General features: G+C 45.9%; 1 protein-coding gene across 1 annotated transcript in view; it reads right to left on the bottom strand.

Annotated features, from left to right (window-relative positions):
- Positions 1-23675: 23675 nt before the first annotated feature.
- Positions 23676-27048, bottom strand: part of TMPRSS7 (transmembrane serine protease 7) — a 53972-nt gene continuing 50599 nt past the window's right edge. The window contains exon 18 of the mRNA XM_064144004.1: positions 23676-23846. Coding sequence (XP_064000074.1) covers positions 23676-23846 — 171 coding nt within the window. The remainder of the gene's footprint in view (positions 23847-27048) is intronic.

Here is a 27048-nt window from a genome sequence, read left to right as displayed (position 1 = left end):
ACAGATGCAATCTGGTCTAAATGGATGGCTTTGATAACCCAACGAGCATGAATGGGTAATCTCAACCGACCTGGTGTGGTGGAGGTGATCAACAACTGGCCGGATGGCACAGATTGTTCCAAACCTCCAGAGGAGAAAATAACTCGTGCTGAGGAAGCTCCTCCCTATGGTGATCTCACTGATCAGGAAAAGAACTATGCTTTGTTCACTGATGGTTCCTGTCGTCTTGCTGGGAACAAGCAGAGATGGAAGTCAGCAGTCTGGAGTCCTACCAGGAGAGTTACCGAAGCGAGAGATGGAGAATCCAGTCAGTTTGCTGAGGTAAAAGCTGTCCAACTTGCTCTTGATGTGGCTGAACGTGAAAATTGGCCTATCCTTTACCTCTACACTGACTCATGGATGGTAGCCAATGCTCTATGGGGTTGGCTAAAGGACTGGAAGAAGAATGGTTGGCAGAGGAAAGGAAAGCCTATTTGGTGTGCTGATCTATGGCAGGACATTGATGCACGGCTGGAGAGAATTCCAGTGAAGGTGTGGCATGTAGACGCACACATGCCTAAGAGCAGAGCTACTGAGGAACATAAACATAACCAGAAGGCAGACCAAGCTGCTAAGATTTCTCAAGTTGATGCAAACTCTGATCTTGACTTTGATTGGAAACACCGAGGTGAACTGTTCTTAGCTCGGTGGGCCCATGATTCATCTGGACATCAAGGCAGAGATGCAACATACTGATGGGCATGCAATAGGTCAATTGACTTATCCATGGACGCTATCACCCAAGTCATCCATGACTGTGACATTTGTGCTGCTATTAAGCAGGCTAAGCGAATCAAGCCCTTATGGTATAGTAAGAGATGGTCAAAGTACAAGTATGGTGAAGCCTGGCAGATTGACTACATCACTTTACCTCGATCTCGATCTGGCAAGCAGTATGTGCTGATGATGGTAGAGGCCAGCACCAGATGGCTGGAAACCTATCCAGTTCCACATGCTACTGCACGTAACACCATTCTTGGCTTGGAGAGACAAATCATGTGGAGACATGGAACTCCAGAGAGAATCGAGTCAGACAATGGCACTCATTTCAAGAACAATGTTGTGAAAAACTGGGCCAAAGAGCACAGTATTGAGTGGATCTACCACATACCAAGCACCAGCTTCAGAGAAGATTGAGCACTACAACAGTTTGCTGAAAACCACCCTAAAGGCCATGGGGGGTGAAACTCTGAAAAACTGGGACAAATATTTAGCACAAGCAACCTGGTTAGTAAATAGTAGAGGTTCAGTAAACAGAGCAGGACCTGCACAATCAGACTTGGTCCAAACAGTAGATGGTGATAAAGTTCCTGTTGTAGGTGAAAAGAATCTGTTAGGGAAAACTGTTTGGGTATTTTCTCCTTTGGGTGAAGGGAAACCTGTCCGAGGGGTGGTGTCTGCTGAAGGTCCTGGTCACACCTACTGGGTAATGCAGGAGAATGGTGAAATCCGGTGTATTCCACAGAGAAATCTAATCTTAGCTGAGAGAGTTTAAATTCAGAGTGTATAATACAAGCTGTTAGGAGTTTTCTGTTCTAGGTACCATCGACATCCAACAATAAGAGAATCTACAGTACATGAGCACGATCCCAGTGTCACCTGGAAGTCCCTGTTCTCATCTCATCTGTGAGGAGACAAACTGTTCTGAGCTTTTGAACCACCTACATCTGAGATAACCGGAATGAAGTGTGAACTGAACTTGTAGTATTCATTAGTATAAATATTGGTTTAGGTTAGATCAGTTCTCAGCGATACTCTGAGTGAAGTAGACAGGGGTGGATTGTGCTAATTTGAAGCTAGCTAGAATGTTTTGGTGAGAAGAACTAGATCATAGGCTGTGAAAGGAAAACAATGGTGATGTCTACTCCCTTCAGAGTCTTGCTGAAGAAGAAACAAAAACATTAGATAACACTCTCGCCATTTTGTGGCACTCTGCCTCAGGCTGCTGGCTGAGCAACATCTTACTCCCTAACCTCGCTTTCCATTTGGCCTAACCCACCTTTGCTTCATAACCTCTTGGCTGAACCTCTATTCTTCTTTAGGACTGGGGTAAGGTTGAGAGGGGCAGGGGGAAGGTGAGGGGTGGTTGAGAGCCCCTCCTGGGGACTCAGGTTTCTGGGAGGGGAGTTGTGTTTCTGTATTACCTTTTACCTTATATATTTCTGTATATAACTGTATATACTGTAAATATCTGCTTGTATATTGTGCTAGCTGTAAATAGATAGCTTCATTTATATTCCCAGAGCTGGCTGAGACTAGTCTGGGTGATTTCTAAAGTGTGGGGGAGAGTGGAACACCCAAACCATCACAATATAGATGTATGATAACAAAGGAGATTGGGAGAGGGGGGAAGATTTGCAAAAGGGAGATTTGGCTGGATTTCTGTTACAGACTAATCCATTTCATTGTGTTTTTATGGTAGTACTGTTTCTGCTGTTGGGGATAAGGAAGATAAATCCATAAGGAACCTGAAGTTGTTGTGAATTTGAACAGTTACTGCTAGGTGAACAACAAATACTAGTTTCATAATAAAGAAAGACCATTCCTTCACATAGAAACAGTGAATAACATTTTCATGTTACATCATCACAAACATGACACAATACTGCAGGAATTAGTTTTTGTAAGGCACATCTTCCTTAGCATATCAGTTTGTATACTGATGAATCCAGTCATAGAGTGCTCTCACCTTAGTGTGTACACCAGCATTTTTGAACTAAGCATTCACCTCAGCTCACAATTCCTGCAAAGTACCTTTGCCTTTCCTGTGCAGACCAGATGACCAATAGAATTTCCCACCCATGCATGCACAGAGCACTGCTGCAAAAGTTACCTTATTTAAAGACAGTAAAGACAGTAAGTACTTATCCCTCTCTTTCTGAAATTAGAACTTAATATTACAATCTCATTTCTGAATATAATGTACTCAGCTCAATGTCAAATCAATTTGATTTATTTTAATTTACATGCTAATCAATATAAAACAGTGGCAAAAAGGAAAAAAACAACTACTTATTGCTGTCATGGTTATTAATTATGAATATTAATATTCCAGGCAAAAATTATATTTTTTCTTGTAATCTGGGAAAAAAAGAAGAAAATTTTCCATCCCAAAAATATATAAGAAATTTACAGGTCCTAGGTATTTGGTTGGGATATTGGTCACAATAGGGAGATATTAACAATCCATTTAGAACATTCAGAAAGCTGGAAAAGAAATAAGCCCCAAACAGCTTTTCCCCACTACAAAGGCAAGATCACAGAAAATCTAGGAAAGAGAAGTCAAAAAGACGAATTTAGTCATGAAGCCAGTGTGTGAGAGTGGAGAATTTCTTGTGGTTTGAGGTCCAGGAAAGTGCCCTCAAAACTGCAAATATAATCCACGTGCCAATCCACATGGGACCAAATGACCAGCCCCACAACCCCGTAGATCCACGAGGGCACTATGCAGCAGCAAAGATACGCTCTAGCTGATGGCACATTGACTGCACGCAGCAGAGAATGGCAATTTTACAGCAGCACAGCCGCAGCTCAGTCCAGCATGCAGGCAGGGTCTGAGTAACAGGATCCACGGAGAAAAGCCATGTGTGCTTCTGGATCAATTAATTTTTTATCTCCCCAGACAGATGTGTTCATTGGCATTAAATATTGAGCAGGAAATACCTGCTCTAGTTCTCAAGTTCCAGTGTGCGATTCTACAGCACTGGAAACTCACGTGGAGTGGGTAAATGGCTAAGTGTTTTAAATAGTAACGGAAAGATACCACACACCCCTAGCCAGAGAAAAAACAAAACAAAACAAACAAAAAAACCCCAGACCCGACACAAACAGCAGTTTTGAAATCAAGGTTCTGGCTATGTCTGGGTGTTGGTCATTTCTCCTTAATAAAAAGTGGTAGCTTCCCAAGGAGGTGGTTTAGTCATTGTCCCTGGAGGTGTTTAAAAGACACAGACATGTGGTGCTAAGGGACATAGTTTGGTTCCAAGACTTGGTAGAGTTATATAATGACTCAATGATCCTACACGACTATTTCACAGAACTCTGAGCAGCTTCTCTCTGCAGTTGTTCCTTATGCGTACAAGGCAGTCAGCAGCCTCTAAGTTGACCCTGAGATTTGTTTGCTGCCCCTAGTTGGAGCTAAAACATGGAAGAGGTCACAAGAAATTCATGTACCAATAAAAGGGTAACAATAAAGGGCCTTCATTCACACAAACAAACAAAACTATCCAGAGATAATAAAAGAAGCCAGAACTCTCAGCATGTCCCCTCTCTCAGCATGTGTACAAATCTGGACCTTTTGTAAAAAGGTTTAAGGGTGCTGTGGAGATTTCCTGAATTGTCTAGTATTATTCCTCTCTAGAACTGACAGGAAATGTACTAGTGACAGAAATGTACTAGTGACTAGTAAAAGTGCTGCCCAGATAAAGAACTTAAAGGCCCAGAGAGCCAGCATGATAGCACTCAAACATAGCATATTGTGTTGGAGACTGGATGGATAGCTGAACGGGTTAAAATATTAATAAAAAAATTAACAGAATCACAGAATACATGCAGTTGGAAGAGACCTGAAAGATCACCCAGTCCAACCCTCAACCCAGCACTAAAGAGTCAACAAGGACATTTCCTAAGCAACACATTTTTTTGGAGGACTATTAAGCCCTCCAAAGTCCTCCAAAGCACAGTATCATCAGGGTTGGAAGAGACCTCATAGATCATCAAGTCCAACCCTTTACCACAATTCTCAAGGCTAGACCATGGCACCAAGTGCAACGTCCAATCTTGCCTTGAACAGCTCCAGGGACGGCGACTCCACCACCTCCCCAGGCAGCCCATTCCAGTATCCAATGACTCTCTCAGCGAAGAACTTTCTCCTCACCTCGAGCCTAAATCTCCCCTGGCATAGCTTGAGGCTGTGTCCTCTCATTCTGGTGCTGGCCACCTGAGAGAAGAGAGCAACCTCCTCCTGGCCACAACCACCCTTCAGGTAGTTGTAGACAGCAATAAGGTCACCCCTGAGCCTCCTCCAGGCTAAACAATCCCAGCTCCCTCAGGCCCTCCTCGTAGGGCTTGTGCTCAAGGCCTCTCCCCAGCCTCGTCGCCCTTCTCTGGACACACTCAAGCATCTCAATGTCCCTCCTAAACTGGGGGGCCCAGAACTGAACATAGTACTCAAGGTGTGGTCTAACAAGTGTAGAGTACAGGGGCAGAATGACCTCCCTGCTCCTGCTGACCACACCATTCCTGATGCAGACCAGTATGCCACTGGCTCTCTTGGCCACCTGGGCACACTGCTGGCTCATGTTCAGGCGGGTATCAATCAGCACCCCCAGATCCCTTTCTGTTTGGTTGCTCTCCAGCCACTTCGACCCCAGTCTGTATCTCTGCATGGGGGTTGTTGTGGCCAAAGTGCAGCACCCTGCACTTGGAGCTATTGAATCCCATCCCATTGGACTCTGCCCATCTGTGCAGGCAGTCAAGGTCCCTCTGCAGAGCCCTTCTGCCCTCCAACCCAGCCACATCTAATGTTATAGATGAACTGCACATCAAGGTAACAAAAATAGTAATCAATTTAATTTTAACTTAGAGACTGCAGGAAGATCCTGCAAATAGTTGTGCTAGCTTGAAGCTAGGTGGGATATTTTAGTGAGAGGAAGTAGGATATAGGCTGTGAAAAGGAAATGATGGTGATGTCTGCTGCACTCATAGGCTTGCTAAGATGGATAAAAACAAGAACATAAACATAGATAACACAGGTGCTCTCTAGCTTTTGGCTGCCTCCCGTCTCTCACTAGCCTGCTAATCCGTCTGCTTCCTAACCCCCCTGGCCAATTTCTCCAAACTCACCTTGAACATAAGGCAAAGTCTGGGATATGACAGAGTGGTGGAAGGGAGGTGGAAGGGTGGTTGGGAGCCCCTCCTGGGGACTCTGGTTTCTGGGAGGGCTGTTGTGTTTCTGTATTACTTTTTGACTTGTTTATTTCTGTCTATAGATGTATAGATTGTAAATACCTGCTTGGATATTGTGCTAAGCTGTAAATACAAAGCTTCATTCTTGAATTTCCAGCTGCTGAGTCTAGTCTGGGTTATTTTCTTAAGGGAGGGGTGGCAAGTAACACCTAAACCATCACAATAGTCTTGTGCATAAAGAAGTTTGATCCACTAGGAGCTATGATCTGGCAAAAAATATCCTATTACATTAAAGTCAAATTACTAGAGTCTAAAAATCAGTAACACATTTTTCTCTCTTTTCAGAGTATGGGTATGATAACCATGTAAATCAAGAAGACTATGTGTTACTTCTCAATTTGAAAAGTCACACTACAGTTGAAATAGTATCTTTGAGGTTTTATTTTCTATCAAGTACTCTCCTAGATATCCAGTCCTTAGTGCTTCTTATTCCATTTAGGTGACTGTTGTGGTAGGCCTGATAGACCTAAAATAGGCTTATACCTGTCCTGCCTTGCATAGGCATGCTTTTCTGCTCCACCAGAGAGGCAAGCATGGGAAACGGACACAAAAGAGCCTGTAGCCAGAGTCTGGCCTACTGCCCAGGGTCCTGTGGTGTAAGGTACATACACTTAGTTTGCTGCTATTGCACACTGCCTTATTGCTTGCCTGGTAAACTCCACTGCTGCGAGTAACCAGGAGCAGACCCTGGATGTCTGCACGCGATTGGCCTGTGTGGTCAGCGTTGACATCATGCTGAGACTGCATGACATTTGCTTCTACACCTGAAGGTCCTGCTTAGAATTCCTGGACATATACACAGATCATCCAGAAGACCAGGAGAACAAAGTCAGAGATTGTCTGCAATTCTGATTTCCCCAGAAGCCGGGAAGATTCAAGCCTCAACGTCCAACAAGACAGAATCTTCTGAAAGCATTTGGGCACTGTCTGGGCTGTGGCTAGCCCTTGCAAGGGTAATAATAATAATCTGTGAGTAAATGTTTAAATGCCTCTTTGTAATTTTCCATTGCCTTCTGCCATAGCAGAAAGAGCTTGAGCCCATTTGCTGGGCAAGCGGCATATTGACCGCTAATGGCATCTGACTGTGGGAATCTTCTCTTCCAGTTCAATTAATGTTTATATATTTTGCTGGTTACATTAGATGTAGATATTATCCATAGAATGTTCCCATGACCATGTAAGAACCAAAATATTATTAAAATTAGTGGTCAGGGGTGGGAGAGTTCTGAGTATCAAAATTAATAACCAATATTAATTTTGGAAAATACCATCTTGCATCAATTAATTTCCCCTCTGCAACAGGAACATAATAAATGCAAACATGAATATAACAGAAATGCAGGCAATTTTGGAAACACCAAAATTTTGTAGCAAAATCTGTATTACATTTCAAGTGCCCATCTTCAGAACAATGGAAGAACTCTAATTTATGCTTAATAACTTTAGGAACAGCTTGAAAGTGAGTTTTCAGTATGTTGGAGATTAGTTCTACTGCTTCTGTTCTGTTATTATCTGCATTTATCTTTAGTAGAAGACTAAAAGGCATATGCAAAAGCATGTGCTTTAGAGTGGCAATAAAAGTAACAAAAAAAGTTCCCTTTTTTGGAGGTACCATCAGGCTTTTAACATAATTACCATCACTACATTTTGTTCCTAATCTTTGATACACAGACATCAATATATATTCTTGAACTTTGTCATGCTAACCTTGTGTCTCGGTTCTAATTCCCAGAGACTCGTGCCCTTCCCTCTTCCTCCTTCTTTCCCAAAGGAAAGGAATTAGATGTAGAGAGAGGAAAAGGTAAGCACACCCAAATAAATAATCTCACTCTGACTTGGAAGTTAAAAGGAAGAAAAGTTTAACAGTAAATTTTAAAAAAGGTATATGAGGTAGATAAGTTACAAAGGTACTGGAAAGGGAAAGCAAGATGCAAAATGTGTAAATACAATGAGATTTTTGATGGTAGTTGGTTTGTCCACCTTGTGGATGATGGCCACATGGTGAAAGAGAACCAGGAACAGGATGGTGATGCTGGTAAGCAGGGAGGCAGGGAGCGCAGAGGGAGAGAACAGGAAGTGTGCCCCCCCTGCTTTTATAGACCTTTAGACAGGAAGGGTGAGTGGGCTAACCATGAATCACCTGGTGGTGTTCAGACCCACCCCTGGGGAGGGGTCAAGACCACCTAGGGTCAGGTTCAAGGTCACTCCCCCTGGAGGGTTAACCCTGTACAATTTGTGTTACTTTTGCTAGCTTCCACATGCTGTCATACACATGGCCAACTCTACAGTTTTGGTTCCTGTGGGAACGCAGCATGAGAAGGAATAATAAGAAGCAGACTGAGCAATTTGACGTCAGTTCCTGTGGCTTCAGGATACCTCCCACGAGAGATAAGAGACAGTGGACACCTGGTTAATGAGACAAACAAGGCGTGATGTGTGTAAAAGATTGGGTTCTCCTTGCCTAGATTGTGCTAATGTGTAGGTGTGTGCTCTATGCTCAAGACTATGTAAATATAGTCAGAATGAACAGTAAAGGTCTCCAGTGGGATTCACATTGAATCACTGGAGTCTGTGTGGTATCCCTAGCCAACAGATGGCGACCTACACCGCTTTCCTGAAGGAAAATTTGCTTCTAACAGGTTCCTAAAAGGCTGAGCCTTTGCTAGGAATGCACAATAGACTTACAGCTCCAGCATTAATCCATGTACAACAGAAGAGCAGATGCAGCCCAGCATTGTGAACAGGATTCTCAACCCTATGCTACAATCTGAGACTAACTCCATATAAAAAAATTTCATGCCTGGCCTTCTGACAGTCCACCAGCAATGGCAAACTCTTGTGTCTTGCTGCATAAGTAAAGAAATAAGTATGTTAATAGAGCTGATAAGAGCCACCTACTCAAGTAAGTTAAAGAACTATGTGTTTCAGACACTGCTAACTGAATTTGTACGCTCAGCTAGTCTCTTCCTGAAAGCTCTTTAAAAAACCTCTTCTGAAACCAAAAAGCATTCCTCCCCTCCGTTAAACTACCCATCCTCAGATTATAAAACTTTAGTTATTTCATTAATGTAGACAGTTTCATCATGGAGAACATGTCCATACAAGATATTTGACTTTGGAATGTGGGAGCAATGTGAACTGAAGGCTAGGTACCATCTGATCTCACTTATTGGAAGAGTTATACCATAACTCTGAGGATGGAGCCTTCCACAGACAGCACACCTCTTAGGAATAGGGATTTATTTGCCTGTGAGTTGACTGCTATAAAACTTGTATTTTCTAAAAGCAACAGAATACAATAATTAAAAAAAATAAAGTCTGTATCTTTATGAGTTGTGACAGTAGTTGTATGACCCTAAAGCCATTAAAAATTAGTCATAACATACAATAAATCCCACCAGAATGTATAGCAGGTTCCCTTGGTAGATCATCACATCACTAAGCTTATCAGAGTTCAAGATGTATCTGGAGGACACAGTCAGTCATATGGTTTAGATTTAGGAAGTCCTATAACAAGAAGGGAATTTGATCCTTCCAACTCAAGATATTCTGTGATTCTAAATCATCATTAGGCTGAGTGTAATATCTTTCTGTTGCTTTATACAAGATAGTTAATTAAGTCACATTTGGAATTTTGGAAGCTTATTTGTAAAGGGTTAACCCTCCTAGGGCAGTGGTCTTGACCCTGACCCCAAGTGGTCCTAATCCCTCCCCAGGGGTGGGTCTGAACACCACCAGGTGTGGTGATTAGCCTGCTCCCACCTCCTGTCTAAGATCCATAAAAGCAGGGGGACTTCCTATTCTCTCTCTCCCTGCCTCCCTGCTCACCAGCAATCACCTTCCTCTTTCTGGTTCTCTTTGTTTTACCACGTGGCCAGAACCCAAGAGGTGGACAAACCAATGCCATCAAATCTGGTTCTATTTACATATTTTCTATCTTATTTTCCCTTCCCTCTACCTTTGTAACTTCCCTACCTCATATACCTTTTATTTATTGTTAAACTTTTTCTTCTTTTAACCTCCAAATCAAAGTGAGATTATTTATTTGGGTCTGCTTACCTTTCCCTCTTTCTCTCTCTCTACTTCTAATTCCTTTTCTTTGGGAAAGAAGGGGAGGAGGGAAAGACATCCTATAAATTGTTATTGGTTCTATCAACTATATTTGTGTCTCTGGGAAATTTAAATTAGAACCAAGACACTATTTAATATTATTTTGATATCACTATAATTTATTAATGTTTCTGCACAATTGAGTACATTTATGCTCTGTATCACCTCTCCAGCCAGTTGTGGTCTCTCCAGATGGCATCCCTGCCCTCCAGCCTGTCTGATGCACCACACAGCTTGGTGTCCTCAGCAGACTTGCTGAGAGTGCACTCAGTACCTCTGTCCCTGTCACCAACAAAGATGTTGAACAAGGCTGGTGCCAGGACTGATCCCTGAGGGACTCCACTTGTCATTGGCCTCCACTGGGACTCAAAAATCCCAAAATTCCCAGAATGATTTTTTGGGATTCATCAGAGCTGAAGACTTGTTGCTACCTGGCTTGGCATAGAGGTCAAAGAACACTGCTATACAAAAGAAGCTAGATTGGTGCCTGAAAAACTGAAGTTTAAAGATAAGTGAAGTTATTAGGTAAATTTTCAGAAGAGGTGGGAAGAACACCTACCCACTGCTTTTGCTTACTGTAATCTCATTTTTGCCCTTGCTTTTGTAAGCATATCCCATATTCCCTACCAGACTGCATCACCTTCTCCTGCCCTGGCCAAGGAAATGCAGCATCTCACCACTACTGTCTCATTGCTGATTTGGTTGAGGGTTAATTGGCTGAGGCAGGAATTACAAAAATAGAATTATTTTTGTTTAAAAAAAAAAACTGCCCCCAAACTATATACAGAAATAGTTAATGTTTATTTGCAGACTCTAATTCGGTCGGGTGATCTTCACAAGGGTGCTTATGGGCAAGTTTAGTGATTTAGGAAAGTCAGGAAATGGAAAAGGCTAAGCTACAACTCAGCTTTGCCCCACTTACAAATCAGGCTGAGCAAAGAATTTAAGGGAACAGCAGACTTTACTCACAGAAGTGAGGTAGGAATTTAGCAATGATCCCTTGCTGAATTTCTCTGTCAGCAGCCTCTGAAACTGCAAGTTATATTCATGTTGCAGATCCATGTGGCAAAAGTCCAAGTGTCACAGCTTTCACAAAGCAAAGATTCATGGAGCAGCACTGCCTCAGTAGCACAGGGGAAAGCCAAACTGCTGGCATCTTCCCCAGCTCAAGATAGCGTGGTCCAAGAGAAGCCAAGTACAGGTGCCTCTGGCAGCTCTCTCAATTGGACCTAAGGACTTGCCGAGCTTTCAGACTTGTGAGCAAGAGGCACGAACTGTGCAAGAGCAAGGCTGCACAGGATGGTGCAAAAATGGCAGCCATGCCAAAGTGGGAGCTGTCCAAAACTGGGAACTCTCCAAAACAGGAACTCTGTAAAGCAAGGACTCTGTGCTTTTTTTCCTCGCTTTATTTTTTATGTTCCTAACCGTTGTGTCCACTTGCCATACATACTAGCACGAAGAATCCAGCCAACTGCCAGCTGATTCCAAGCGTGGGCTTTCCCACGAGTACACATGTGGAAAGGTGCCTTTTGCTGTTCCCCCTTCAAGCCAGCGGAGGGGGGGTGGGGAAAGCAGATTTTGTGCTGCCTTCTTCCCCCATTCAAACCTCCAGGAAGGCGGGGGAAGAAGGGATTTGGAGACAATTGCATTCTAAGAAGAGGAGGGGATTTAACTGCAACTACTACTGTCTTTGCTTGAAACCTAGTGTTTCCTTTGATATTTGCTCCTCACCTCTTTCCATGCAGTGAGACAACTAAGCATATGAAGTCAAACTTACAGTGTGCTTCGTAAGGAGAGGCCAAGCTGTTACAGGCCAGTGGTGGGTAATTTGGCAGAAGTTAAACCCCTTGCATTTCAGCTAGTGCTGGGTGCAGCTGAGCTCTTGACTGACACTCAATTAGACCCTTACTGTGACTAAATTTAGATTCTCAAGAACAGAATGAAGACTCAAAATGGAGTCCAGTGCTGCCTTGGTTCTAGTTTAAATTTCCCAGAGACTCAAATATAGTTAATAGAACCAATAACAGTTTATAGGATGCCTTTCCCTCTCCCCACTCTGTTTTCAAATAAGAGGAATTAGATGTAGAGAGGAAAAGATAAAGCACACCTAAATAAATAGTCTCACTTTGATTTGGAAGGTAAAAGAGAAAAAAATAACAATAAATAAAAGGTATTTCAGGTAGGGTAGTTACAAAAGGCATAGGGAAGGGAAAATAAGATACAAAATATATAAATGCAGCCAGATTGATGGCAATGGTTTTGTCTGTCTTGTGGATTATGGCCACATGGTAAAACAAAGAGTAGCAGGAACAGGAAGGTGACACTGGCAAGCAGGGAGGCAGAGTGAGAGAGAGAAACAGGAAGTTCCTCTGTTTTTATAGAGGGCTAGACAGCATGTGGGCTAAGCACTACACCCGGAGAAATTGTTGAACCCACTCCCAGGGAGGAGTCAGGAGGACCTGGGGTCAGGGTCAAGACCACTCTCCCAGGAAGGTTGACCCTTTACAAGTGCCTAAAAAGGTTTATTTGACGGACTGCAAATAACTGTGGCAATGATCAAGCAAAAAGGGAGCAGGAGCAGGGCCAGATAGGATGGCAGCTGCCTGTTTCTTTGTGTGGCAGCTTTTCTCTCTCTGTTAGGTTCACACCGGAGCAGGGAGGCAAGCATGTCAGACACACAGGTAGCAGCTTCTCATGGCGGGCAGGTACAGCACACAGGCACACAAGCAGGCAGGTAGCAGCTCCTTACAGCAGATAGTAACCACCCTCTCTCCCAGCAGATAGTTCTCAAGCAGGTCTCTAAGCAAGTTTTCAAGCAACCTCCAAGTAATCTCTCCAGAATTCCTCAAAGCAATCTTTTATAGTTTCACTCCTTGCCGCTAAGCAGTTGCCACCTACCCTGACTGTCCATGAAGCATGCACCTAAAGCCATCTATAGGGCTCTCAAATTTGCCTCTGTCTCCAGGACTTAAAAACCTGCCCCTGTGGCAGGTGTTTCTGCTGCCTTCACCTTCAGGGAGTCCCCAGTGTCCTAATTTCCACCAGGTGGGCTCCTGAGTTCAAAGCCCCTTATCTGACTCCAGGGGACCAAGTGCCAAACTCCTGTATGCCAAACGATTATCCCAGCAATTCTCCTAATGGTGTTGAACCACATATATATTTCCAGTCCCTTACACAAGCAAAGTGAATTAAAGCTCTACAGTATTTGTCTGATCACTAACCATGAATAACCAAAAAGAATCTAGTCATGGAACAAATAAATGATGTATATTTTTGTATAATAACTTTCTAAAGCATGGCAATAAAAGAAGCCAAGACACAGATCATTACAAGTCAGTAGTAATTATTACATATCAAACATTGCAAGCAGAAATCAGAATAAAAGCTGTAAGTACCACTAGATGGATAAAGAACTGGATGGATGGCTGTTGGAGGTCGGAGACCGGTGCGGCGAGAGATCGGGGCACTGAGAGTCGACTCTGTGGCTTCTGCGCAGCAGTGCAATTTATTAGGGCGATACAGCGACCTTTATAGCCCCCAAAGGGGGTGTAGACAACTGACTTAGTTCAAGATTGGTACAAGTGGAGGGTACAGATTGGCTCCAGGTTAAGTGTAAGGCAGAGATAGGTTAACTTACAGTAAACACCTTAAGGATCCCACCCAGGGGGGGTGGCCAGAGTCAGCCCCCTGGGCCGTGCCCACCTCAGAGGCGGGCAGATTCCACCCCCTGACAGCTGTGCGTGGGTTGCTCATAGTCACAGGCTCAGGCCCCTGGGAGCCTCAAGGCTCCAAGGACACTTCTCATCACAGGGTCTGATATTTACCTTTCATGCTCCGCTGCGGGAGGAAGCTTCCCACAATACCCCCTTCTTTTCTTTTGAGCAACCCACGTTTGATTTTAAACGAGCTGTGCTCAGTGGGAGCGCAGGTCAATGGTGCTAAAGTAAAGAGAATACATTTGTTAAGAATTTTGCTAGTGACAACAATCTGGCAAACCAGCCACCCAAGCTTAGCTAATGATCCCAAAAGCTATTTCTGCAAGCGACAGTGAGTCAAATGTTCAAAAACCCAAAAGTCCAGACGAACATCACAGCTTCTGGAGGGTGCAAGTCTGTCACCTCTTCATTAGCTCACTGTGGTAGCCGATGTTGTGGGCGAGTAAATTGTCCAGTATCTCTCCATAGCTTTAAGTTCACTTCATACTTCTCAGAGATCTTGATGTTCCCAGTGCAGTCCTCAGCTATGCGCTGCGTCTGACGATTGTGCTTAAGAACTACCAACCCCCAAATACAATACAAGAGTGCGTCTTAGATGTTGCTTTCAGGCTATTCTGCTTAGGCCTTTTCCCACAGCTCTCGATTCACTTCAAGAATTTGGAGCAGTGTTTTTTCATCCCTTGCAGGGCCCTTGCAAGAGATAAAGAAATCACTTGCCATCTTATGCCAATTTTAAGTGGGCTTTGGCCTTCACCAAAGGGACCAGACCGAATCTATTCCATTAAGCTACAATCATTGAAGCTCATGAAAATACCCAAATTCATTAGCCAAGATCCAATGCCTTATAATCCAAATACTCATGATCATCATCTCTATGACTCTCCCAAGATCTTACCACAATTCTGCCATCTGAGCAAGATTTTCTGCTCACTTCATGAAAGGACAAACCAATCATATTCAAGTTGGTATCCACCTTAGGGCCTGTGCAGACAGGTGATAAAGCATAATACGAACATATTCAATACCTAAGCTGATAAATCCACTGATCTTACTTGTATGATGTCCAAAAAAGGCTGTAGTGTTTCTCCATGCCTCTCTTCTTATTTTACTAGCTCCTCTTCCACCTCGCCCCCTTTTCCTCTTTTTTTTTTTTTTTTTTTTAATAAAAGACAAAATTCTACATTTCTATACGTTAAAGAAAAAAAATAATCATATAACTATAATACTGTCTTAACTTATAAGCCTAGTAGAAAAGGAAAAGAAAAAAGGTGTGTGAGTGAGTGTGTAAAAGAGAATATGGTACCATATTATCCTTAGTATAGAAAAAGTGAGTAGGGACTTATAAGTATAAAATATGATGCCTTACCATAGTATATCAGTATAATATCTATCAAAAGCTAATTATGTTCTATCATGATTGCCTAAGAATTACTGCATTAACATTATCCTAAAAATTCAATATTATTAATAAGCATCAGCACCTTATCCAACAAATGTCCAAAATACAAAACATATTACAATTAAAGTCAAAAACAATGGTAAAGTCCCAGAGTCCAACATAGTCATCAAGACCCCAGTCTATATCTAGAGAAATCAACCAGGCTGTGTTTACTGTCTACCCGGCTGACTCGGCGGGGGGTTGCCACTATCACAATTTCCAGGTGCAGCTTTGGTCCAGCGTGAAGGAACCCACAAAGGACCTGACTGGGTAGAGACACACATGTACCCTCGTCCCAGATAAATCACAGGGGCCGGGCCTCCCCATAGTCCGGTCTTGGGGTCCTTGTACATAACTGTCATTTGCACTGGAGGCGCTCCTTTTTGTACCAAACCTGAATGCACCTCTGCAGGTGGTCCTGGATCGTCACCAAAAATACACAGATGGTTAATAACAAAAAGGGTTTTGCTCACGCGTTCAGCTGGGTCGGGTATGTCCCGAAACTTTTCAAGGTAACCTTTTATCACCTGATGGGCACGCTCAATAATAGCTTGGCTCGTGGGTGAATTGGCTATGCCAGTGGTGTGAGTGACACCCCACTTTTGCACAAACCTCCGAAATGTCTCACTGGTGTATGCAGGGCCATTGTCTGTTCTAATTTTTTCTGGCACACCCATCACCGCAAAGCATCCTGTCAAGTGTTTGATAGCGTGAGTGGCTCTCTCTCCCGGCAGCGGCGTTGCCCATATGTGTTTGCTATAGGTGTCAACAGTAACATGGAGGCAATGCAGTCTGCCAAAGGAGGGAATATGAGTAACGTCCATTTGCCACAATTCTAAGGCCTTGAGTCCTCTGGGATTCACACCCGATCCTAATCCTGGCCCCATATGACTGCAGACTGGGCAGGAACGTACAATTCCCTTGGCATCGTTGTCAGAGATCTGAAATTGGCGCTTTAGTCCTTTTGCATTCTGATGAAAAGTAGCGTGGGCCTCTCTGGCTAGGGAAAACTGATCAAGTGGGGCAGGCCGTCCAGGTAGTGCCACTAACCTGTCAGCTCTAGCATTGCCTTCCCCCAGACCTATCTCCCACTTATGACTACGAATATGGATAATGCAATAGGGAGCCGATCTCTGGGCTATAGCTGCATACAGTGAGCATAGTAGTTGGTATAGGCGCTGATTCTTTACCTCTCTGATAAAAGAGTCCTCAATTCTCTGCACCACTCCAGCTACATACATTGAATCAGTTACTACATTTACGGGGACGTCGAGCCAATTAACTAAAGCCCATACCACTGCGGTTAACTCCAGGGTCTGTAAGGAGTCCATGGCCGTCCCCTGCAAAATGTGTTTTTGCCACCTTGTCTTTGAGCGCCATACTACAGCAGCCTTATGTGAGTTCCGTCCTGCATCTGTAAATGCATTAACCGCGTTCTGTAAAGGGGAGAGAGACTGCTTTGGCCTAACTATCCAGTTCTGCTGGCTTATCCATCGGAGTGTGTTGGACTTCAACGCCTGCACGGAAATGCGGCCTGGGAAATTCAGGAGGCTGGTCTGCAGCTCCTCTGATTGGCATAAGAACCATTCCAGGTCGTCCCGCTTGATAGGTAACCTTATGGAATCGGGTTCTGTTCCGGCGATGTCCAATAGCCGTTTCCTGCCCTTCTTAATCAACCGGGCTATTGTATACGTCTGTGTCTCTATTGTTTTTTGCGGCTGTATGGTAGTAAACAACCACTCCAGGACAGATAGTTGGTCCTTTGATCGAAACTTACACTGTGTGATAGCTCCAAAAATACAGTGCTCGCCCTTAATAATAGATAAGTCGATAGGCACGTTTGGGTCCACTCGTTCTACCCATCTGTTGGTGATCATGTCACTAAGTTTCTGTATAGTTTCCTGTTGTAGGTGAGAGAGTTTGACCCTTTTGGCGGGGTCTGTGCCTTGTAGCAGTGGCTTTAAGGGCCGTAGGTCATCGTTTGTGAACCCTATGACAGGACGTAACCACTGCAAGTCTCCCATCAATGTCTGAGCATCTTTAAGTGTGGCAATATTGGTGGTCAGCTGTAATTTCTGGGGACGTATGAGGTTTTTGGCTATGTGCCAGCCTAGATATTTCCATGGAGCTTCCCTCTGGATCTTTTCTGAGGCAATCTGAAGTCCTACAGCCTGGAGTTCCGTCACGAGTTGCTGCAGATGAGCATCGAGGAAGGGCTCCAGCTGGGCTATTAGAATATCGTCCATATAGTGGTAGATGATGGCCGTTTTCCACATCTGTCGAATGGGACGCAGGGCGAAGTCGACGTAAAGCTGACACATTGTCGGGCTATTTTTCATTCCTTGCGGCAAGACCACCCAGTGGAAGCGGCGTGCTGGATGCTGCTTATTAATGGCTGGCAAGGTAAAGGCAAAACGCTGACAGTCTGCAGGGTGTAGTGGAATTGTAAAAAAACAATCTTTTAGATCTATGACAAGTAATTCCCAGTTCTCTGGTATCATGGATAGCGAAGGCAGGCCCGGTTGAAGAGCACCCATAGCTTGCATTTGTTCGTTAATAGCTCGAAGGTCATGTAAGAGGCGAAATTTTCCTGACTTTTTTGGTATTACAAAAATTGGGGTGTTCCATGGGCTGGTTGAAGGTACAATATGGCCTGCAGCAAGTTGTTCTTCGACGAGCTTGTGTGCTTCTTGCAGCCGTTCCTTTCGCAGCGGCCACTGATCTATCCAGATCGGTGTATTAGAAAGCCACTGGAGTTTGATTATGGGCGGCTGCCGTCCAGTGGCCGCTGCTGAAAAATTACCTGCGGAGTAGTCATCACGACTCCCATCTGTGTCATGACATCCCTACCAATCAGCGCATTTACACCTTGCGGGAGAGGTGCGATGGTTGCAAAGACGTGGCCTGTCCTGTCATCTATGGTTATACTGATTCGCTGTGAGCTTGTCAGAGTCTGAGATACTCCACCAACACCTTCAATACCGTCTTTAGCTGGGCCTGCTGGCCAGTGCGAGGGCCAGGCAGGTATGGAAAAAATGGTTATATCGGCACCTGTATCCAGGAGAACGTCCATGGTTATTGTGTCCTGACCATTACTAATGATAGCTGATGCAAGTGGTCGTCTAGTCAAGGACAGGGTCAGCATGGCTAGGCCACCCGTAGATCCAAAACCCTGATCTCCTCTTTGTGGCAAGGCGCGGCCCTGGGCCACGTCCTGCAGCAGGTTGGTCAGGGGCACCAGTTGAGCAATGCGACTGCCTTCCGGCACCACGATAGGTGGGCTGTTAGTGTATGCAACAATTTGTATGATGCCGGTGTAGTCTTCATCAATCACCCCGGGAACAATCATTAATCCCTTCAGCCCGGCAGAAGATCTTCCCAGGAGTAATGCGCCAGTGGGCTTGCCATTTATCATTAATGGGCCTTTCATGGAGGTGGCAATAGGGACTGGGCGGTTGTCAATCAAAGTGATGCTTACTGCTGTTGTAAGATCCAGCCCGAGGCTGCCGGAGGTTGCTGGGCAGATAGCATCACTGGGGCAGCAACTTGTGTCCTCGCGCGGCTGCCTGCCGCGCTGCGCTGGTAGTTTCCCGAGCGCTTGCAGGCCGCAGTTGCATGAGAGTCAAGTTGGCAGTGGTCACACCAGACTGCAGCCTGTGGGCAATTATCGCGCGCGTGCCCAGTTAGACCGCAGCGGAAGCAGGGGTTCCGTGGGTTGTTGTTTCGGCGGCCACGATTCCCTGCATCTGCGGATCGCAGTGCTGCCATTACGAGCTGCGTGTGCTTATCTAGAACTTGATCCATTTGGGTTGCAACAAATGTCTGTTGCTGGTTTGTAGGCATTCGAGCAACTCGCTCCAACATATCGTCCACTGAGGCTTCCCTAGGCAGAATGGACAACAGCTGCTTGGTCTTATTATTAGCATTCTCAAAAGCTAGGGTTCGAAAAAAGGCTTGTCTGGTTGCAGCATCTAACTCAGTGGCTGCTTCAACTGCAGCTGCTAGTCTATCAATGAAATGGTTATAGTCCTCACTCAAACCTTGCTTAACAGCGGTATAGCTGGGTGCTTTTGGCTCTGTAGGCACCATATTAAAAGCTGCTCTGGCAGTTGTCATGGACGCATGATGCCACTCAAAGGGATGACGTATCTGGGCATCCAGCGAGCTGAAAGCCCCTTTTCCCAGCAGTATATCTGCTTGAACATTGAGTAAGGGGTCGCCTAGTTGTCGTGGCTGCTCCACCACCTTCCTGCACTCATCGCGCCATGCCCTTTCCCACAACATAAACTGGGATGGTGTTAAAATCAGTCTCGCAACAGTGTCACAATCTGCTGGGCATAGCACATAGGCGGAGAAGATGTAATTCAGCAATTGCTTAGTCGGTTGTGAGTGTAAGCCATGGGAAGATACTGCTGTTTTCAACTGCATAAGCAGTTTCCAATCAAGAGCCGTGTGAGTGGCTCCTGGCTGTCCATCTGCAGTCCGTGCTGCCACAACTGGGAATGCCGCTGCACCTTCCAGAGCAGCAGCTGCCTCCCAATCACCTTGTAACAAGGCATCACGAATAACGGCACGCCACCGATGTTGTGGACCAACGGGTGTAAGCTGGAGAGTCTTCCCGGTGATCTCTGTAGCTTGTGGTGCCGCCAGGGGCTGGGCATTGCCAGAAGGCATTATTCTAAGTTTCTGTAAGTCGTCGGCAACATTGTCAATAGTGTCGTCGGCATCGGACTGTGAGGAGTCGCTAGCGTCCGAGTTAATCACAGGCGGCGGTTCCCGGGCTTGAGAGGAAGGACCGGCTTCCGCGGCGGAAGTCCAACTCGGGCCCGCTGCAGCCAGGGGGGCGGGTCGGAATGTAGCAGAAGGAATTTGCGCCGGACGTGGCGAGATTGTAGCGGAAGCCGGGAGTGGGGAAAACGGACCACTGTAGGGCGGTGGCGCCGGGAGCAGGGGGGCAGACGGCTGCACCGGAACAGCAGGGATGGTAGGGATGTTTTGGGGAATTGGTGCCACTGGCATCGGGGGTGCTGGTGGTTGCACTGGAATGGCAGGAACGTCGGGAACGTCTTGAGGCAGCGCAGGGTATAACGAAGGGTCCTGAGCCGGCGGCACCGGCTGCATTGGGACGTCCTGCTGAGGCGGCGCTGGCTGCATTGGGACGTCCTGCTGAGGCGGCGCTGGCTGCTGGGGCGCTGCCGGCTGCGTCGGAGTGTGTGAAGTTGGCGGCACCGGTTGCTGGGGTGCTGCTGGCTGCGTCGGAGCGTTTGAAGTTGGCGGCACCGGTTGCTGGGGCGCTGCTGGCTGCGTCGGAGCGCTTGGAGTTGGCGGCACCGGTTGCTGGGGCGCTGCTGGCTGCGTCGGAGTGTTTGAAGTTGGCGGCACCGGTTGCTGAAGCGCTGCCGGCTGCGTCGGAGTGTGTGGAGTTGGCGGCACCGGTTGCTGGGGCGCTGCTGGCTGCGTCGGAGTGTGTGAAGTTGGCGGCACCGGTTGCTTCGGCACTGCGGACAGCATCGGAACAGTAGATGCACTGGGGAGAGTCATCAAAGGCACCACCGTGCCTGGAGAAATTTTCAGGTCGGAAAAGAGAGAGCTAGCTGGGGTAACCATTGCCTCTAGTGGTCTCTCCCCCCGAGTGTCCAAGCCGTCAGCAAGCCGTGCCGCTGCTGTAGCTGCAAGGGTCTGTTCCAGTCTGTATTTCTTCAAGCAATTGATGACATCACGCCATTGCTTCTGTACGCTTTTGGCTGTTTTGTCACCGTCAATAGCCTGGTCAAAAATAGTATCGCCACAGCGGCGCCATTCATATTCATCAAAAAGAGAGTCTGAAGTTTGAAAGTGTCCTCTTACTAGTCCATATGCTACTAAGGAAGTCAATTTTTTCTTTGACATGGAAACTCCTCGCTTTTCCAAAAAGTTCAAGAGGAGAGAAATTGCTACTTGTTTATCCAAAAGTGCTTGTGAGGTCGGTTCGCCAGCTCCCCAAAGGGAGTCACCAATACTTTGAAAAAACCGCGGAAGAAGGGAGGGGCGGCTGGGAGGTTCCATGGTAACGGCAAGGTTCCGTAAGCGCGCGGAAGAAGAGAAAAAAAGAAAAAAGGAAGGAAGGAAGGGGGGGGGGGGGGGGGGGGGTGGGGGGGGGGTGGGTGGTGCGTTCGCCTTCCGGCGGCAACTGCCCTGGGGGGATCTGACTATGCACGATCACTGCCCCCAGAAGTGCCCATCTATATGGTCACACCTGTCGTCACACCAGCTGCCGTTATTAAAATTTTTGCCCCCATATTTATGGGCGGCGACTCTTCTTTTTTTTTTTTTTTTTTTTTTCTTTTTTAATAAACGCCTATCTATATAGGCCGTCCGTATCGGCAGACACCTTTCCCTTGGTTAGTAACGGGTTTAACGAGGGGGAAGGAAAAAAGAAAAAAAAGGAAAAAAAAGGAAAAATAGAAAGAAAGAAAAAAAGGAAAAAGAGAGAAAAAAAGGAGACGTGTTTCCCCAGCAGGGGGTATAGTAGCGTCCGATCTCTTGCGTTTCCACCAGCTCCTTTTATGTGGAAGCCTCTATGTCCTTCGTGGCCGGAGGGGGGGGGGGGGGGGGGGGGGGGGGGGGGGAAGCGGCCTGGTGGCGGTTTTCTTCTCGGCCTAGCAGTGGGGAGGAAGCGGCCTGGCGGCGGTTGTCTTCTCGGCCTAGCGGTGGGGGGGAAGCGGCCTGGCTGGCGGTAGTCTCCGCGGCCCTAGCGGTGGGGGGGAAGCGGTCTGGCGGTTCTCTTTGCGGCCTGGCGGTGGGGGGGGGAGCGGCCTGGCCGTCTTCTCCGCGGCCTAGCGGTGGGGGGGGAAGCGGCCTGGCCGTTCTCTTCGCGGCCTGGCGGTGGGGGGGGGAGCGGCCTGGCCGTCTTCTCCGCGGCCTAGCGGTGGGGGCCCGGGGTGCGGGTCTTCCGTACCTGGAGTTGTCCGGAGGTTCAATCGGTGTGTTCGGGCGCCATCTGTTGGAGGTCGGAGACCGGTGCGGCGAGAGATCGGGGCACTGAGAGTCGACTCTGTGGCTTCTGCGCAGCAGTGCAATTTATTAGGGCGATACAGCGACCTTTATAGCCCCCAAAGGGGGTGTAGACAACTGACTTAGTTCAAGATTGGTACAAGTGGAGGGTACAGATTGGCTCCAGGTTAAGTGTAAGGCAGAGATAGGTTAACTTACAGTAAACACCTTAAGGATCCCACCCAGGGGGGGTGGCCAGAGTCAGCCCCCTGGGCCGTGCCCACCTCAGAGGCGGGCAGATTCCACCCCCTGACAGCTGTGCGTGGGTTGCTCATAGTCACAGGCTCAGGCCCCTGGGAGCCTCAAGGCTCCAAGGACACTTCTCATCACAGGGTCTGATATTTACCTTTCATGCTCCGCTGCGGGTGGAAGCTTCCCACAGATGGCTACGCACAGAGTGGCTGACAATGGGTCAAGTCCAAGTGGAGTCCAGTAACAATTGGAGTCCCTCAAGGATCAGTCCTGGCACCAGTCTTGTTCAACATCTTTGCTGGTGCCATGGACAGAGGACAGACTGAAAGAGTTGGGGCTGTTCAGTCTGGAGAAGAAGAGGCTCCCAGGTGACCTTCTTGTGGCCTTTTAGTATCTGAAGGAGGCCTACAAAAAAGCTGGGGAAGGACTTTTTAGGCTCTCAGGGAGTGACAGGACTAGGAGGAATGGAGCAAAGCTGGAAATGGGTAGGTTCAGACCAGCCCTGAGGAGGAAGTTGTTCAGCATGAGAGTGGTGAGAGCCTGGAATCGGTTGTCCAGGAAGTGGTTGAGGCCCCATGCCTGGAGATGTTTAAGGCCAGGCTGGATGGGGCTCTGGACAGCCCGATCTAGGGTAGGGTGTCCCTGGCCATGGCAGGGGGTTTGGAACTACATGATCCTTGTGGTCCCTTCCAATCCTGACTGATTCTATGATTTTAGATGTTTTCACCCCAGCCTTTATTTGGAACACAAGACAGAGAGATCTCTAGTCTAGTTTTCTTCAAAGACTCTACAGATAAAAAAATACCTGAGGAAACACCATTTTTCACTTAGAAGATTCTTTCCCTAAAGAGATGTCAGTTGGTATTGAAGCATAACTACCTGATTTTAGGTAAGGATGAGTAAGGATGATTGCATGTGCACTTAGTTGGCACCTACACAATAAAAAAAAAGATTTCTATGGCACATTCTTCTCTATCTCCAGACATCTGCACAGAACAACCACCTCAATGAATAGTCTCTTCCTCTTTCATCAAGATTAGAAAAAAGGGTGTATGCTACTTCCATATGTGTACTATAGAATGAGCAGGGACACACACAAAGAAATACCAACTGTTTTACCAAACACGTTTTTTAATGAAGATGTCCAGCACATGTTTTGTTCCAGGAAAACAGTTTTCAAGTTACAAGACTGAAGGCACATATTTGTGAATCCATGGTGCAAAATTTGACACTCTCGTGTAGACACCCGGAAAATTTGGTCTTCCACATCCATAACCCCAGCTAACAATGCCAGTCAAAAACCATTTTCCATCTCCATTGCTTTGGCATGATAATGGTCCACCGGAATCACCCTTAAAAGAAAATATTGAGTTGTATGCAATTACAGCACAGATAAATAAAACTGGGACAAAATTCCACGAGAGTTAAGTGGAAGGAGTCATTATGCAAGGGTAATTTCAGCAGTGATTGTGTTTTCCCATTCATATAGTCCAAAGTACCAGATATTGAACAGGGTTGTTTCCTACATTTGTTTCCCCACCTCAAACTTAGTCACCCCAAACCCACTGCCTAATATGGAACAGTGTGGCTAGGAGAACAAGGGAGGTTATTCTTCCCCTGTACTCGACACTGGTCAGGCCACACCTTGACAGGCTGTGTCCAGTTCTGTGCCACTCAATTCAAGAGAGCGACAAAGCTGGTGAGGGGCCTGGAGCACAGCCTGTGAGGAGAGGCTGAGGGAGCTGGGGCTGTGCAGCCTCAAGGAAGCTCAGGGGTGACCTTATTGCTGTCTACAACTACCTGAAGGGAGGCCGTAGCCAGGTGGTGTTGGTCTCTTCTCCCAGGCAACCAGCAATAGAACAGGGGGACACAGTTTCAAGTTGTGCTGGGGGAGGTCTACGCTGGATGTTAGGAGGAAGTTGTTGGCAGAGAGTGATTGGCATTGGAATGGGCTGCCCAGGGAAGTGGTGAAGTCGCTATCCCTGGAGGTGTTGAAGCAAAGCCTGGAGGAGGCACTTAGTGCCATGATCTGGTTGATTGGACCAGATAAGGCTGGGTGATAGGTTGGACTGGTTGATCTTGGAGGTCTCGTCCAACCAGCTTGATTCTAAATTTTTCTAAATTCTAATTTTTTTATAATGATTTGGGGCACATAATGTCTTTGCAATCACAGTAGTTTAAAATTATGTTTGCATAAAATTTCAAAGTTTTATGCAAAATGGCATAATTCCATAATAAAGAAAAAAGCAAATGGTACTCTACCTTTATAGGGTATTCTTGCAGAAATACTTTGGAACACTTTAAGGTGTAAAAGAATGTGCCACCATTTGGGGAAATTGCTCAGGCCAGTCTTATAACTTCCCTGTTAGGTTGTGCTGTACACAACATCTCTGAAAAGACTTCTAGTAAACTTTACCAAAATGTATGTAATAAAGGACTTCCAAAACTAAAAGGTGACTTGATAAAATGTAAATACTTTGTGCTAGTTTGAAGCTATCTACAGTGTTTTGCTGAGAGGAATTAGATGCTAGGCTGTGAAAAGGAAGCCATGGTGATGGCTGCTGCACTCATAGGCTTGCTGAGATGTGCAAGAACAAGAACATAAATACGGATAACACAGAGTTTGCTCTCTGTCTTTAGGGCTGCACATTTCTCTCTCTAACCTAACCTGCTCTCTGTGTGACTAATCCCTCTGCTTCTTAACCCCTTGGCCAACCCTCCAAATTTACCTTGAGCATAAGGCAATGTCTGGGGTAAGGTAGAGGGGTGGGAAGAAGGTGGAAGGGTTGAGAGCCCCTCCTGGGGACTCTGGTTTCTGGGAGGGCTGTTGTGTTTCTGTATTACTTTTTTTGTCTATGTCTGTCTATAGCTGTGTAGATTATAAATACCTGCTTGTGTGTTGTGCTAAACTGTAAGTATAAAGCTTCATTCAATTTCCAGCTTGGCTGAGTCTAGTCTGGGTGATTTTACTTAAGTGTAGGGGGGCGGGGAACACTCAAACCATGAGAGGTTTACAGGAGACATGCCTTCCTTCTAGGCACATATTTTGTTAGAGCCAGGAAACTATTAACTTTATAGAATCTCAGATTATGCATGTTGGAAGGAACATCAGGAGATGATCTAGTAAAGGCGCCTGCTGTTCCAAGTAGGACCATTAACTCAAACAATTGTTAAAGATTTAATTTAGCAGGTATTTTTTCTTTCCTTGGCAATTAAGATTTCGCATTTAGAAATGGCGGGGGGCGGTGTTTCTTTGTTTTTTTTTTAATGTTGAGAAGAAAGAAAAGAAAAACAGTATTTCACACAAAGCACATTTCTATCACTGGAAATAGCTGCCAGACACATTTGTCTTTAGAGAACTGCAGTCTAAAGATGCATTCATATTATGACTTGCCTTGTCTATATCTTGTGTGGCCTTCAAAATCGCCACAGAAGGAAATTCTCTGTTTAGTGGAAATTATACTTAGCACTAACCTCTAAAAAGAGCTGGTGCACTAAATTCCCTCAGATAGTCCTCAGATATTGTTTGTGCTACGAGTCATGTTGATCTCTCTCACTTTATGTAGACTGTTAAAAACTACAATATCTTAGAATCATGGAATCAACAAAGTTGGAAGAGACCTCCAAGATCATCCAGTCCAACCTAGCACCCAGTCCTGTCCAATCAACTAGATCATGGCACTAAGTGCCTCATCCAGGCTTTGCTTCAACACCTCCGGGGATGGCAACTCCACCACTTCCCTGGGCAGCCCATTCCAATGCCAATCACTCTCTCTGCCAACAACTTCCTCCTAACATCCAGCGTAGACCTCCCCCAGCACAGCTTGAGACTGTGTCCCCCTGTTCTATTGCTGGTTGCCTGGGAGAAGAGACCAACACCACCTGGCTACTACCTCCCTTAGGATAGTTATAGACAGCAACAAGGTCACCCCTGAGCTTCCTCGAGGCTGCACATCTCCAGCTCCCTCAGCCTCTCCTCACAGGCTGTGCTCCAGGCCACTCACCAACTTTGTTGCCCTTCTCTGGACATGTTCCAGCACCTCAACATCTCTCTTGAATTGAGGGGCCCAGAACTGGACACAGCACTCAAGGTGTGGCCTGAACAGTGTCGAGTACAAAGGAAGAATAACCTCCCTTGTCCTACTGGCCACACTGTTCCCTATCCAGGCCAGGATGTCATTTGCTCTCTTGGCCATCTGGGCACACTTCTGGCTCATGTTCAGTATCCCCAAGTCCCTTTCCTCCCGGCTGCTCTCCAGCCACTCTGAAGATTATATAGAAACTTGAAGATCCTATATCATCTCCATCATAAAAAACCCAACATAGTTTTACTATTATTTTATCAGTAAATTTACTACTATTTTAGTGGCAAATATCTATGGTTTCTATAAATTATATATTCTATAATGTATATTACATGACATATAAAAAATATATAGCATGCATACATATATAGGCAGTTTTTCTACTATACACTAGAAGTAAATTTAAAACTGCTTGTTTACTATATCCAAGCATCTCCTGAGCAGAAGCATTGTACATTTGAGAATTTAT

This window comes from Pogoniulus pusillus, chromosome 5, assembly GCF_015220805.1.
Source record: "Pogoniulus pusillus isolate bPogPus1 chromosome 5, bPogPus1.pri, whole genome shotgun sequence".
NCBI classification, from domain to species: Eukaryota; Metazoa; Chordata; class Aves; order Piciformes; family Lybiidae; genus Pogoniulus; species Pogoniulus pusillus.
Note: the sequence above shows the minus strand (reverse complement) of the source record. Positions and strands in the feature narration are given on the sequence as shown.